Source organism: Oryctolagus cuniculus, chromosome 5 (assembly GCF_964237555.1).
Source record: "Oryctolagus cuniculus chromosome 5, mOryCun1.1, whole genome shotgun sequence".
Lineage (NCBI taxonomy): Eukaryota > Metazoa > Chordata > Mammalia > Lagomorpha > Leporidae > Oryctolagus > Oryctolagus cuniculus.
Genome location: NC_091436.1, coordinates 39102924 through 39116685, shown reverse-complemented (window position 1 = coordinate 39116685; position 13762 = coordinate 39102924). Strand labels below are relative to the sequence as shown.

The following is a 13762-nucleotide window of genomic DNA, read 5'->3' as shown; positions in this document are numbered from 1 at the left end:
TTTGTCAGTTGTCTGTCATACCAGCATAGTTACTTTTTTTGTTTTTTAATCCCATAGTGCAGATAGCAGTCTCAGGACAACAATGTCAGTATTACCACCAATGATGTGATTTTGTAAGTCTGTCTTGTAGTTTAAAAACTAATGAAAATAATAAGTGTTGTCACAGCTTAGCCAGCCAAATTGACTATTTTAGCAGAATCTCATGATACTCGATATAAATTTTGGGATTGTTTTCTTGTTTGTTGGAACAACACATTGTCATATTTCAGTATTTCAACATCAGTGAATAAAGCTAAATTTTTTTAAAGATTTATTTATTTATCTGAAAGACAGAGTTACAGAGAGAGGCAGAGAGGGAGAGAGGTCTTCCATCCACTGGTTCACTCCCCAGATGGCTGCAATGGCCGGAGTTGTGCTGATCCAAAGGCAGGAGCCAGGAGCTTCTTCTGGGTCTCTCACATGGGTGCAGGGGCCCAAGGACTTGGGCCATCTTCCACTGCTTTCCCAGGCCATAGCAGAGAGATGGATGGGAAGAGGAGCAGCTGGGAATAGAACTGGCACCCGTATGGAATGCCGGCACTTCAGGCCAGGGCTTTAACCCACTGCGCCACAGCACCGGCTCCAAGATCTCTCTCCTTGTCTGTGTAACTCTGCCTTTCAAATACATTAATAAATCTTAAAAAAAATTTTGAAATCTATACATAATTTTTTCATAACTTGCCTTTTTTCATGGACTTTTTGAAGACCCCTTGTAGACATGGATTTCAAAATTTTTTATAACAAAGTAAACTTTCAGATGAAAAGATATTTTAATTCCATTTTCCCAGAACTTTGAAGTTCCCGTGTATAAAGGGCTTGATACTATCTGCAGTGTCAGGCATCCACTGAAGGTCTTGGGACATATCTCCTTTGATAAAAGGGGACTATTGTATTTTTAAAAATCAGCACATAAATATTGTATACACTTAAGAAGTTCCACATGATGTTTTTGATATGTGTAATATGTAATGTTCAAATCAGGGTAAACATAACTATTAACTCAAACATAATTTGATTGTGATGGAAATATTCAAAAATCCTTTTTTATATATTTTTTGAAATATTCAGTATATTCTTGTTATTTATAGTTACCCTACTGTGTAATATAATACTTGTACTTATTTTGCCTATCTAATTGTGACTTGTGGCTACTGTATTTTCTTCTTTATACTTACACTCTTTTTCAGACTCTGTCTCTTTTAAAAGTCTTTCAATATCTTAAACAAAAAAAAATCTACTTTAGGCGAGAAATTCTATCCATGTGCTATCATAACTTCATTTTAAGTGAATATGCTATGAATCAATGAATTCTTTTTCTTTTTTAAAAAGATTTTATTTATTTGAAAGGAAGAATTACAGTGAGAGAGAGATCTTCTATCCATTGATTCACTCCCCAAATGGCTGTAAAGGCTGGAGCTGGGCCAGGCTGAAGCCAGAAGCCAGGAGCTTCATCCAGGTCTCCCACGTGGATGCAGAGGCCCAAGCTGTTGGGCCATCTTCCACTGCTTTCCCAGGCACATAACAGGGAGTTTGATGGGAAGTGTAGTGGCCAGGACTAATATGGGATGCCAGCGCTGCAGACTAAGGCTTAACCTATTATACCACAACACCAGCCCCTCTTTTCCTTTTTAAGAAAATTTAACATAACTTTTTAAACTATTTTTTATCCTATAGTCATAATTTTCCAAGGATTATACCAGGAAAATATGTTAATGATATTTTGAAATGGTTAATTTTACATACATAGATAAGGGATAGTGTGAGCATGAATATTAGGTAATTAAGGGAAACTGAAATAATGATCACTGTTTCAATGAAAACTTGATTTGCATGTGGAATACTTAGTGAAATAACTTTTTTCTCCACTTCCAGATTAAAAAATAAATCATGACTGAATCTGCCTCTAGCACAAGTGGTCAAGAGTTTGATGTATTTAGTGTTATGGACTGGAAAGATGGAGTAGGTACATTACCAGGAAGTGACTTGAAGGTATGTTGTCTTTATTACTTATAATAAGTTGGGTGCATCTGTGGGTGTTTATTTCAAAGTGAATACATATCTGTCTGTGAAATAAGAATTAAAAACATTAAGAGTAGTGCTTTGGGTTTTATGTGATGCTTAATGTTCTACAATACACTCACAAGAGAATGTGAAGTTACTGATGGGTTTGTGGGAGCTTTTGTCACTTGGGTAAAGGGACTAAGGAATAGTTCTTTAGTGTTTTCTTAATTTGCAGAAGTTGATTTCTAGCTTCCAGGAGGATCATCTTAGTTGTGAGTCTGACTTGATGGCTAATAAATGCAGAAATGGCAAACAGAAGATACAGCCTTCCAGATTCTGTAGTCACAGGCTTTGCAAGTTTGCAACACATTTGTCACATCTTAGTGTTCTTATTTAAAAACTGAATAATGTTAAAATATGGAATAAACAGCACTCTGAACCTCCCCAAAGTTCTCTGTGTTGTTTCTTCAGAGAAGGATGCTCAGTCTGCTCCTTTTATATGGGATCACCTCGCCCCCAGTGGCCCAGCACCTCTGCTGCCCATGCACGTGGTTATGCAAGCTCCCTTCTGGGAAGACAGCTACCCCCACTTCTCATTTTTAATTTGCTTTTTCTCTGATCCTATCTCTGGGACCTTGAACCTGTCTATGGCCTTTTAGACTTTGTGTTTGTACTTGGTCTTTCAGGTGTTTGAATTTCCGATCTCCCTAACAGACTGTTGCTTTGCCTTGCCTGTCTAACACTTGCTGTTCTGGGCTGTCTTGTCTAGACATTCCTGTGCTCTGATTTAGGCTTCTTGGAATCTAATCCCTTTTAGTGGCTGCTTGGCAAGTATCTTAACCAAGTGTGCCCTCACTCATGCTGGGCGGTATGATTTGTACAGTTTGCCTGTCACTGGAGAAATACTTCAGATTTTAGTTGCGTTAGGTTTAATTAAGTGCAGTGTGGCAGTGTCCCTGAGTTTAGTGCAATAAACATATTGCTGTGAAGTCTAGAGAAATCTGCAGGAGAAACTGGGTTTTTAGAGCTCTTTGTTGACTGTGAATAAGTCAATCAATGTCTTTCGGTCAAGTTTCTTCTGCAGTTAAAATAAGAAATCAATTGAATACTGAGGATTTTATCTGCTGAACATTTTTGAGTAAGAAATACTGTTTCTCAACCCTGATAATGCCAACCACATATTAGCCACCTGAGCTTTGTCAAATCATTTAAATTCCGTAAGTTTTGGAATGGGGATATTAGAATCTATCACAGGATAATTATGAGGCTTGAAAAATTATATGGAGATATACACATATACATACACATATAATTTAGCAAATGTGAGTCCTTTTCTGGCTTTGTGATATGATAGAGTATGATATGATATGATTTGATATGATATATAAACTTCCTTTGTACTCCTTCACTCCCATATTTTTCTTGAGCATTTTTATCCCTTTGATTCTTAGTGGCTTTGAAGAAAATGTCAGTGAATGATGAAATGTTTAACTTTTGTTTGTTAACTTTGGACAATAGAGTGAAGTTTCCATTCCCAGGAAATATGGATTGCATTAAGATTTTCTGAGCAGTGGATCCTAGAAATTAGCCTATTACTTTTATTAAGGTAATCAAGTAATTAAGCTATTTAGTGGACATTATAATCCGGTTTATTTGATGTGACTTTCAGACTCACCTAAATTATCAGGGTAATGGCTGTGTATCCAGTTCACTTTAAAATAATTTTAAAATTATTTTCTGCTTTGTAACCCGTTTTATCTGAGGAGAGTCAGAGTCTAGCTAGTTGATTGCATTGCCCAGGTTTTCTAATTCACTTGCTCCTTATGTTTAAGTCTGAGTTGCTAAGAGATCTGATTAAGAAATTGATTTTTCACAGAATTAAAATATTAGAACTTTGATTAGGTCATGATATTTACTCTTTCCCATCCATCCCATTGCTATTTTACAATGCCCAGGCTTCTGCTTCTTAATGAGTATATATATATATATATATATATATGACTTTCCTAACTGAATGGTGGCCTAAGACAGCCAGCTGAAGTTAAATCAGCTCATATAGTCAGCTAATACATGGAAGTCAGTTTGTTATCAAGGAGTAAGAGTTTTTGTATGCTTTAATTTTTGCTGTTTTGAGAGAACTTTCCTCTTTGAAAGCTTTATGATGGATGGCAATTAAATTATGTCACTCTTCTGCTTAAAATTCTTCTGCAGTTGTTAGTATCATGATGAAATTCAAACCTTTGAAGTTTATTGCAGGAGTTTTCTGGTGATCTGGACCCTACTTGCCTGTCTGGCTGCATCTCATGTTACTCCTTAGTGCCACTCTGTTTTTTACCTAGCTCAAACCACGAGTTGAACACTTCACCTTTTGTGGTTGGAGTCCCATTTCTCTTCTTCACCTTAGGCTAAGTAGCCCTTAGATAAAGCAGAGAGCAAACATCTTTGGATGAGTCTGTGAGAAGAATAGAGAACTTGCTCTCTGATGAAAACTCCCCCTGCAACTTTCTTGTTCATTCTTTAATCCTTTCAAGGTAGTTTCTATCTCTCATCAGTGTGCAGATAGGGAAACCGGTCCAGAGTGGCTCATTCATTTGCTCATGTCATTTATGGAACAAGTGGGCTTAAAACCTGGCTTCTCTAATTAAATTGGTCTCCTACCAGTGCTGTTTGACTATTTCTAAGTAGAGGAAATATTTTCATATCAATACAGATCTAAGGGAGCTGGTGCTCTGGTGTAGTAGGCTCTGCCTCCGCCTGTGGCGCCAGCATTCCTTCTGGGTGCCAGTTCACGTCCCGGCTTCTCCTTTTCTGATCTAGCTCTCTATTGTGGCCTGGAAAAGCAGAAGATGGCCCAAGTATTTGGGCCCTTGCATCCACGTGGGAGACCTGGAAGAAGCACCTGGCTCCTGGCTTCAGATCAGCCCATCTCTGGCCGTTGTGGCCATTTGGGGAGTGGGCCAGCAGATGGAAGACCTTTCTCTCTGTCTGTTGCTCTCTCTGTAACTCTGCCTCTCAAATAAAATAAATAAATACAATCTTTTAAAAAGATCTAAGAAAAATGTTACAGGATTTAGAGGAAGTGAAAATTAATTTGTACTGGAGGGATCAGGAAGGCTCTAGAAACAGCTGTCCCTTGAGTTTCCGGCGCCTGCAAATAGGTGGGAGTCTCCAGGAATATTCTGGTGGGAGCTGGGGAAAGCCAGGCATGGGAGGAGGGGAGAAGGACTTAGATAACACCATGTAGCTTATGGAGGTGCAAAGGTTGAGGGAGAGTGACCATTGGCATTTTTCAAAATACTGTCATCACTGACAAGATGTTTTTTGCCTACCTAAGCTTTGGAAATTTTTCCGTTGCCCAAGTTGTTCATTTCCAAGGGCCCTGAGTCTGTGCAGCTGGATGTCTAGGGGTCGCCATAGGATAGGCTTGTGACTTCAGTGGCTGTGGTACTTGCCAGAGCTCCTTCTGCCCAGGCAGCCTCTCTACCTGAATGTTTCATGATGTCTGAAATTATCCACAAAGAGTTATTCCTCTGGGTTGCAGGTCTTTCAGAATTCTTTGGTAAAAAGGCAGATCCACTCCTGAGAGGGATAGCATCTTATCTAGCAGCAGTAATTTTCACATAACCAATTGTCTGCAGCAGCCCCGCAGAAGCCCAGCTATGAAACTGACCACACTTCAATGTACACTTTACCTCATTGTGATTAGTGTTCAGAACAGTTGGTCATCAAACATACTTATTTGCCTTTAAAACACATTGATAGGTGGAGTAGATTCCAAGAATGAAAGTAATAAAATGAAGATAATAACCACATTAGTGTCTTTTAATGACCTGTAATTAATGATAGCGGCAAAAATAGACAGAAGATCATTTGCCCCTACAAGCAGAAATTTATTAAGAGAACTAAATCTATTAAAGGTAATTTAAGCCAAGCCAAACAAAAACTATGTGCAACCCCCAATGTATGTCAGGCATAATTGTTTTTTGATTGACCTGGATATATCCATATGCAGAAAAAAGTTGCCATGTCAGCTGGTATGTTTGGCTTGCTTAATAAATCCACCTTGCAAGGTTTATGATTTTGATATTCTTGATTATAGCATGGAGCTACTTCACAAAATATTTATACTGCTTTTAACTTTCTCTAGGTTAAAGGAATTAATAATTTTTAAAAGCTAGAGATGGACATTAAGAGTAGTGGTTGGCATCACTTGGGACAGCTGCGGCCATTATCATATGGTTTGAGTCCCAGCTGTGCTCCTGATTCCAGCTTCCTGCTAATGTACATGCTGGGAGGCAGCAGGTGATGGTTCAAGACCTTGAGTTCCTGACCTCCATATGGGAGATCTGCAGTGATTTCTAGGCTCCTGGCTTCAGCCTGGCCCAGCCCTGGCTGTTGAAGGCATTTGGCGAGTGAACTAGCAGATGAGATCTATTTCTGTCTCAAATATTTTTTTTTATTTTTTATTTTTATTTATTTGACAGAGTTAGACACAGAGAGAGAGACAGAGACAGAGAGAAAGGTCTTCCTTCTGTTGGTTCATCCCCCCCAAATGGCCACTATGGCCAGTGCTGCGCCGATCCAAAGCCAGGAGCCAGGTGCTTCCTCCTGGTCTCCCATGCGGGTGCAGGGGACCAAGCACTTGGGCCATCCTCCACTGCCCTCCCGGGCCACAGTAGAGAGCTGGACTGCAAGAGGAGCAGCCAAGACTAGAACCTGGTGCCTGTATGGGATGCCGGTGCTGCAGGCAGAGGATTAACCATGTGAGCCATGGCACCGGCCCCATCAAATAAATTTTTAAAAATGAAAAAAAAAAAGTAAGGCAGGTGAAGTTTCTGTCATTCCAAAGGCATTCAAAGCATTACCAGTTTCAGAATCTAGGCATTTAATCAGGAGAAAAAAAAAAAAAAAGAAATAATTGTATCAGTCTTCTGGAATTACAAGTTTGGGACTTCACTAATGTTAGCAGCACCTAAGAGGCCACGTTGTTCAACATTTTCTATAGTAGTAATATGTGGAAGACACAGTAAATGCAAATTTAGAAGCCAGATAAATTTTGACCCATATTTTACTCAAGATAGGATACTTTGAAAAAGCCTTGAGGCTTTTAATTTTTGAGTTAAGTAACATACGTTATTAGTGTAGATATTTTTTACTTTTCCAGAGCTCTAAGATGCATTGGAAATGCATGGCGAAACCTGTGAGTCTTGTCTGCCATCACCCCTGAAATATATATGGAGGTACTTCAGAAAGTTCATGAAAAATGGAATTAAAAAATATGATTTTTTGATATAAGAAAAATTGAAAACCAGGAGTTTTTTTTCATAATACAGATTTCCATGAACATTTTGAAGAATCCCATATGTGAACGTGCCATAGTTTTGTGTATGTTTCCTGTATCAATCTGGGAAGTGCATCCATGGATCTCTGACTCAGAAGAGTTCCCGGGGACTCTATGTGACACTGCATTTCTACTTTGTACTTAGGTGGCAGTTCAAGTACTGGCAATTAGTATGAAGAGGTGGAAAAGATGACAGACTATATGTTGTACTGTGGGAAGGTTAACTTTTGACTTTCAAAGTATTGGAGTGGTTCTGAATTGATAGTTGGAAATCCTGTTTGTGGGGTTCTCTTTGGCCATATCTGTAATGCAGAGTGGTTTGTAGGTCAGCAACCATCTCAGAACTTCAGCTGAGGGACAGTTTCTGTTTAATGTAGTTTTTGATGCCATTTCTCACATTCTGTGTTTGTCAGATAAGCACACACTGATATGAATAATAAGTAATAAAAATAACATTACCTACTACTTGCGGTGAATTATCAAGTCTGTGCTTTTTCGACAAAATTTACTTTGGAATTGATTTTCTATCACATTCTTTATTGTTGTTAATTGCTGATTGTCAGGCTAGCTTGTTTTTTCTACTCTTGCCCAGTAGATGGTACTGTCAGCCTTCTTTTGAAATATTCTATTTTCAGAGTTGATCATAAAACTAATTTTTTAACTTTTAAGATTTCTGTTTCCAGAAAGTAAAGTTATATTTAGCTCTTTTCCCTCTAACTTAGTGTTGCCACTTCCTAGACTAACTTTTCAGATGTCCCAGTGGGTGTCCTATGCACAGGTGACCTGGTACTTGTATCTGGAGTATGTAGTAGAGTGAAGATATTCTCACATCCCTTTCCTTTTTCAACTCATTGCACCAGAAAGTGTTTAATAATTGTGAATGATGTAGAAAATGGCATAAGTTGCAGTTTTTACCTGGTAGAAGCAATAATTTTTGCTTAAGATTTTTCTGACTTGGCAGTTTGAATGTAATTTGGTAAAAAAAATTCTATTGGTGTATTGACCAAATAAATATTTTTAGATGGGGAAACAAGAGCCTTGTTTAAATACTCCGTATTTGCATGCCTGTATATATTGTCATGAAAGAGCTCAACAATTTGATTATCCTTTAGAATTTTGAGCTGTCTAGCTTTTCATGATCTGTTAAATTTAGTGAATTCCTGCTGTCACCCTGTTGGGTGGCAAAATGGAAGGCATGCAGAAAACTGAAATTCATGAGTACGAGAGTACACGTAGCTGTTCCAGATGGAACAGGGCCCCAGCTCATAGGTAATGGTTAAGCCTTCACATGTACATGTAATGCAGCCAGACAGTTGAGAAACACTGTGAAGCTTGCCATGAGGTGAGAGGAATTTTTCAATATTTAGAATGAGAATGTCCATGAAATCAAAATGCTCTTACTTGCTGGTGATACAGTTGGCCAACAGCCAGTAGGCTTGTCAGCTCTCACAGGTATTTTTAGTGGTTTTGGAAGATTAGGGGTGAGGGTGGTGGAGAATTCTAAAGTGTACTAAGCAAAAAGGGAAGTATTTTGCTGGGCGGGGGTTACATGGCTCATGCATAATCATCTTGGGATACATGAGCAAGATATGTAGGCTATCAGTTCCTTCTTAACTTGGTGAGCTTGGGTGAAGCAAGTAGATTCCTGGAAAACGGTCATTTTCCTTTCATTAATTTTCATTATTAAATGGGCAGTAATGTGAAGCAAGAAAACACAGGTCTGAGTGAAAAGAGTGAAAGATGTTTGAAATGACAAAACCAGTAAAAGTCCAGTGGACTGTGGGTCTATTGGACAGCCCCGTTCCAGTGCTACTACCTTGCTTTGCTCTGTTCTCTTTCCAAAATAGTGAACTGCAGAAGATTTGATGCTAGTAGAACATTTTTCAAGATATAATTGCTTCAATTAACTTCTAATACATAGTTAATTTGCCTAAGGACTGTATGTGTTAGCCATTCAATAATCACTATCCTGAAACTTTTCCTCAATTTTTCCTCTTTCTTCCATGTTGTCACTAGTTTCGGGTAAATGAGTTTGGAGCCCTGGAAGTTATTACAGATGAGAGTGAGATGGAAAGTGTTAAAAAAGCAACTGCTACCACCACGTGGATGGTGCCAACTGCTCAAGAAGGTAAGACAGGGTCATCTGCATTTTCTTTTTTTTTTCCTTTGGAAATATTTGAAGTAAGAACATCTAAGGTTTTATAATAGGCTGGAACGTTGAAAGTCCTGGATGATTTTTGTGTCTTGCATTCTTAGGTAAATTTCTGTAATGCAACTGATAGGAGCCAGCTTTGACATTTAAAAAATAACAATAAACTCTTCTCTTCTGAAGCCAGATCTGTAATAGCACAAGGTTAGTTGGGAATTATCAAGTAAATCCATGTTGTAGCCTACACAGGTGATTTAGCCAAAAGCCTGCCACTTTTTTTCTCATCTACTCCGATGGTTGTAACTAACACCTATATGCTGATGACTCCTAAATCTATATCTCCAGCCCCGACCTCTCCCCCGAGCTCCAGGCCCGTATTTCCACCTGCCTACTGGACATCTCCACCTGGATGTCCCACAGGTACCTCAAACTCCACATGTCTGAAATGCAATTCATTTTCTATTTCTTTCTTCCCTCCCCACACTTGCTGTTTCTCCCCTAACCCATATTTCAGTTGACAGTAGCACCATCCACGCAGTGGACAAGCAGGAAATATAGGAGTCATCTTGAACTTGTTCTTCCCATCCCTATATCCTGTTCCTCACTGCTCTTACTTTGTCTCAGATCTGGCCTTTTCTGCCTGATACACTGCCACTGCCTTCATTTAGGCCCTTATCAGTTCTTACCTGAACTCTCATGGAACTCCTCTAAGTAACCGCCCTGCTCTGATTTCACCTCTTTCAATTTGTCTTGCGGTCTGAAGTCAGAGGAACTAGTTTACATTGCTTCTTTATCTGACACTTGCTGATTTCTCATTGCCTCTTTAGCAGAATGTACAAAGATCTGGGTGACCTGCACCCTCCTGCTTGCTATGTCTCCTGACTCTGCACTCCCTTCTTTGTATGTCGTGTTCTGGCACTGCCAGCGACACAGAATTACATGTAATTTTCCCACCGTGCTGCTTTGGCTTTGCTCTTGCTGCCTTTTCTGGCTTGAATGCCATTTCTCACTTTGTCCAGTTGATAAATTCCTCTTTGGTCCTCCAAATCCTGTCGAAGCTCTGTATCAGAAGATCCCTAATGGCTCCGAAACTCCCTGACCAACCCCCAGGCTGAATGAATCACTTTTTCCTCTGTACTGCTTCTGGAACTTGTTCATACTTCTATTATTGCATGTATCACATTTTAGTATAAATACTGGTTTTCTTGCCTCTCTTCTAGACTGTGAGCTCTCTTGGGCAAGGTCTCTACTGTCATTATCAGTGTCTAGCGTAAATTGGTGCCTAATAAATGTTTGCTGAATGAATGATTAGTGTAACAATTTAGGTACAAGGAAGTGTGAGTTCCTGAGTTATTTGGATAATTATGGTTCCCAAGATCTGCTATGTCAAATGTAAAATAGAGATATTGATTAGCCAATTAAGTAAACCATATGTCACTCATCACAAGGTTAAAAATGTGAAATAGCATAGATGACTTTAAAAGATTTTTTTATCAAAGATACACCTAGAAAATAGAATTCCTGTTGATGAGTAGTTTCGTGAGGGAGCCAGCCCTCCCTCCCCCTCCCAAATTCTCCAGTTCTGTCATTCATTCATTCAACAAACGTTATCCTTTTATTGTGTTTGCTAACAAAATTATTAGAAGAAAAAGTTTAAATGTATTCTGGAGAGTCTCCTGTGATGGTTTTAATTCTCCTTTTCATCTTCTAGTCTTTTCAGAGAAGTCTGGGGTGCCTTTCAGGTTGAAGGAGCCAGTGAAAGTGGAAGGGCTTCAGTTCTGTGAGAGCTGTTGTCAGTATGGCAACGTAGATGAGTGTCTGTCTGGAGGAAGCTATTGCAGCCAGAATTGCGCTCGGCATATCAAAGACAAGTAGGTTTTTTGCCTCATTCCATCTATTAAACTGATTTTTTAGATTCTTAGGTTATGGTCCCTGATAATCCAGAGGGTTTGTACTCCCTGATTTGTTCTTTTTCCAGAGGCTTTCCCTGATCCCTCTGTTGAACCAAGGATTTCTGTCATCCCTGGTCTGAGCTATATTGTTAAGAGTCTGCAGCAGTACAGCTTCTGCCTCTATCTTCAGCCTGTTGCCGACATTAATTTGATTGTTTCACAAAGTTACACATGGCTTCTCAGCTGGATGCCATTCTTAACAAAGAATTGCTCTAGAGACAAATATCTTTATTTATTTTTAAATATTTATTTATGTATTTGAAAGGTAGAGTTACAGAGAGGCAGAGACAGAGAGAGACATCGTCCATCCACTGGTTCACTCCCCAGATGGCCTCAATGGCTAGAGCTGCACCAATCTGAAGCCAGGATCCAGGAGCTTCTCTGGGTCTCCCATGTGGGTGCAGGGGCCCAAGGACTTGGACCATCTTCCACTGCTTTCCAGGCCATAGCAGAGAGCTGGATCATAAGTGGAGCAGTTAGGTCTCAAACTGGCATCCAAATGCGATGCTGGCACTGGAAGTGGCAGCTTTACCCACTATGCCACAGGTATGGCCCCATGAGACAAATATCTTTAAATAATCAATTCTTTAATCAGTATGAATTGCACCCTTGGAGACAAATAATTATAAACTTGTTAGAATCTTTTTAACAGATATAAGTATTGCCTGTCCCCTTTTGAAATTAATTAATTAATATGTAAAGTAATTTTCACCTTCTACCCTATAACATATGGGTACTTCATATATCATATATGGATACTTCAAAAAGTCCATTGAAAGTGGAACTAGAAAATAAGTTTATTTTAATGAAGGAAGTTTTGAAATCCATACATAAGAAGACTCTTCAAAAGTTCATAGAAAATGCAGACTATGAAAAACTATGCATGGATTTCAAAAGTTTCACACCAGTATACACTTATCTTTTAATTCCATTGTTCATGACCTTTTTTTTTTTTTTTTTTTTTTTTTTTTTTGATAGGCAGAGTTAGACAGTGAGAGAGAGAGAGAGAGGTCTTCCTTCCATTGGTTCACCCCCCCAAATGGCCACCATGGCCAGCGCGCTGCGCCGATCCAAAGCCAGGAGCCAGGTGCTTCCTCCTGGTCTCCCATGTGGGTGCAGAGCCCAAGCACTTGGGCCATCCTCCACTGCCCTCCCGGGCCACAGCAGAGAGCTGGACTGGAAGAGGAGCAGCCAGGACAGAATCCGGCGCCCCGACCGGGACTAGAACCCGGGGTGCTGGCACCACAGGCATAGGATTAGCCAAGTGAGCCACGGCGCCGGCCATGAACTTTTTAAAGTACCCAATTCTGTAGTCATGGTTTTAATGTTCTTACGTATATGATACCCTGTTCTTTATATGTGATAGTTCTGCTTGGTGATAAAATATTTTTCCTTTGGCGTGTGATTTTTTAAAGTAATTTTTTGCATTGATAATCAACATGTAGATGTTTGATAGGTATTGTTTCCTGTCACTATTTTGGGGTTATAAACACAACAGAGATCAGAAAGAAGAAAGGGACATGGGAGAAGACAACGAGGAAGAAGATCCCAAGTGCAGTCGGAAGAAAAAACCAAAATTGTCTCTGAAAGCTGATGCCAAGGAGGATGGAGAAGACAGAGATGATGAGATGGTTTGTATCTCTTAGCAACCGCCAGGGAGCACGGGGAGTATCCATAGTCACAGCACTGCTCTGGAGCTTGTTACTTGAGTTCAGATGCTGGTTGCAGGACTGCGTGTTACTGTCATTGAGTGACCCAGCTTCTCTGTGCCTCATTGACCTCATCTCCCAATCGGGTTAACCAATAGTGTGGTACCCTTCCCTCAGGTGAGAAGTGGGATGTTCTGGAATTTACTGCAGGCATGAAAGGTAACGACTTTCCATTTTGTAAATGAATCGAATTCCTCTTGACAGCAAAATGCTAATCCCATTTTGGTAAATTGCAGACAGACCTCATAAAACTATGTGAGTGGGTAGAAAAATGCACATAAGTATCAGGTAGATTGGGGAACAATCATTCAGAATGTGCTAAGTAAAACACAAATATCGTGTCCCTAAAGTATATCTTACTTACTCTGATTTCTGTGATAAGAGAACTTTGAGGTATTGAAGCATTTTGCTTAAGATTAATACTGAGCAACTGTTACACGCCAGACACTCTTAGGAGCTGGGACTTACAGGATGAATAAGAGAGGACTGAGTTACTCCTCTTAGAGGCATTGTGCTCTTGTTAAGGGGATGTATAATACACATGCAGAATGAACAAGAAGAAGAACCACTA

At 39.5% G+C, this 13762-nt stretch overlaps 1 protein-coding gene across 23 annotated transcripts in view; it reads left to right on the top strand.

The window, feature by feature from the left end:
- The window catches only part of L3MBTL3 (L3MBTL histone methyl-lysine binding protein 3), a 160400-nt gene that overhangs the window by 26631 nt on the left and 120007 nt on the right, over nucleotides 1–13762 (top strand). For 6 of the 23 annotated variants that reach the window (XM_008263493.4, XM_008263492.4, XM_008263494.4 and 3 more), the window contains exons 3-7: nucleotides 1912–2028; nucleotides 9398–9509; nucleotides 9876–9950; nucleotides 11242–11401; nucleotides 12939–13113. In XM_008263493.4, coding sequence (XP_008261715.1) covers nucleotides 1927–2028; nucleotides 9398–9509; nucleotides 9876–9950; nucleotides 11242–11401; nucleotides 12939–13113 — 624 coding nt within the window. In that variant the 5' untranslated portion in view covers nucleotides 1912–1926. Of the gene's footprint in view, nucleotides 1–1911; nucleotides 2029–3558; nucleotides 3647–9397; nucleotides 9510–9875; nucleotides 9951–11241; nucleotides 11402–12938; nucleotides 13114–13762 lie in introns of those variants that run through there. The other 17 variants (XM_070073602.1, XM_070073603.1, XM_070073604.1 and 14 more) reach the window with 6 other exon arrangements.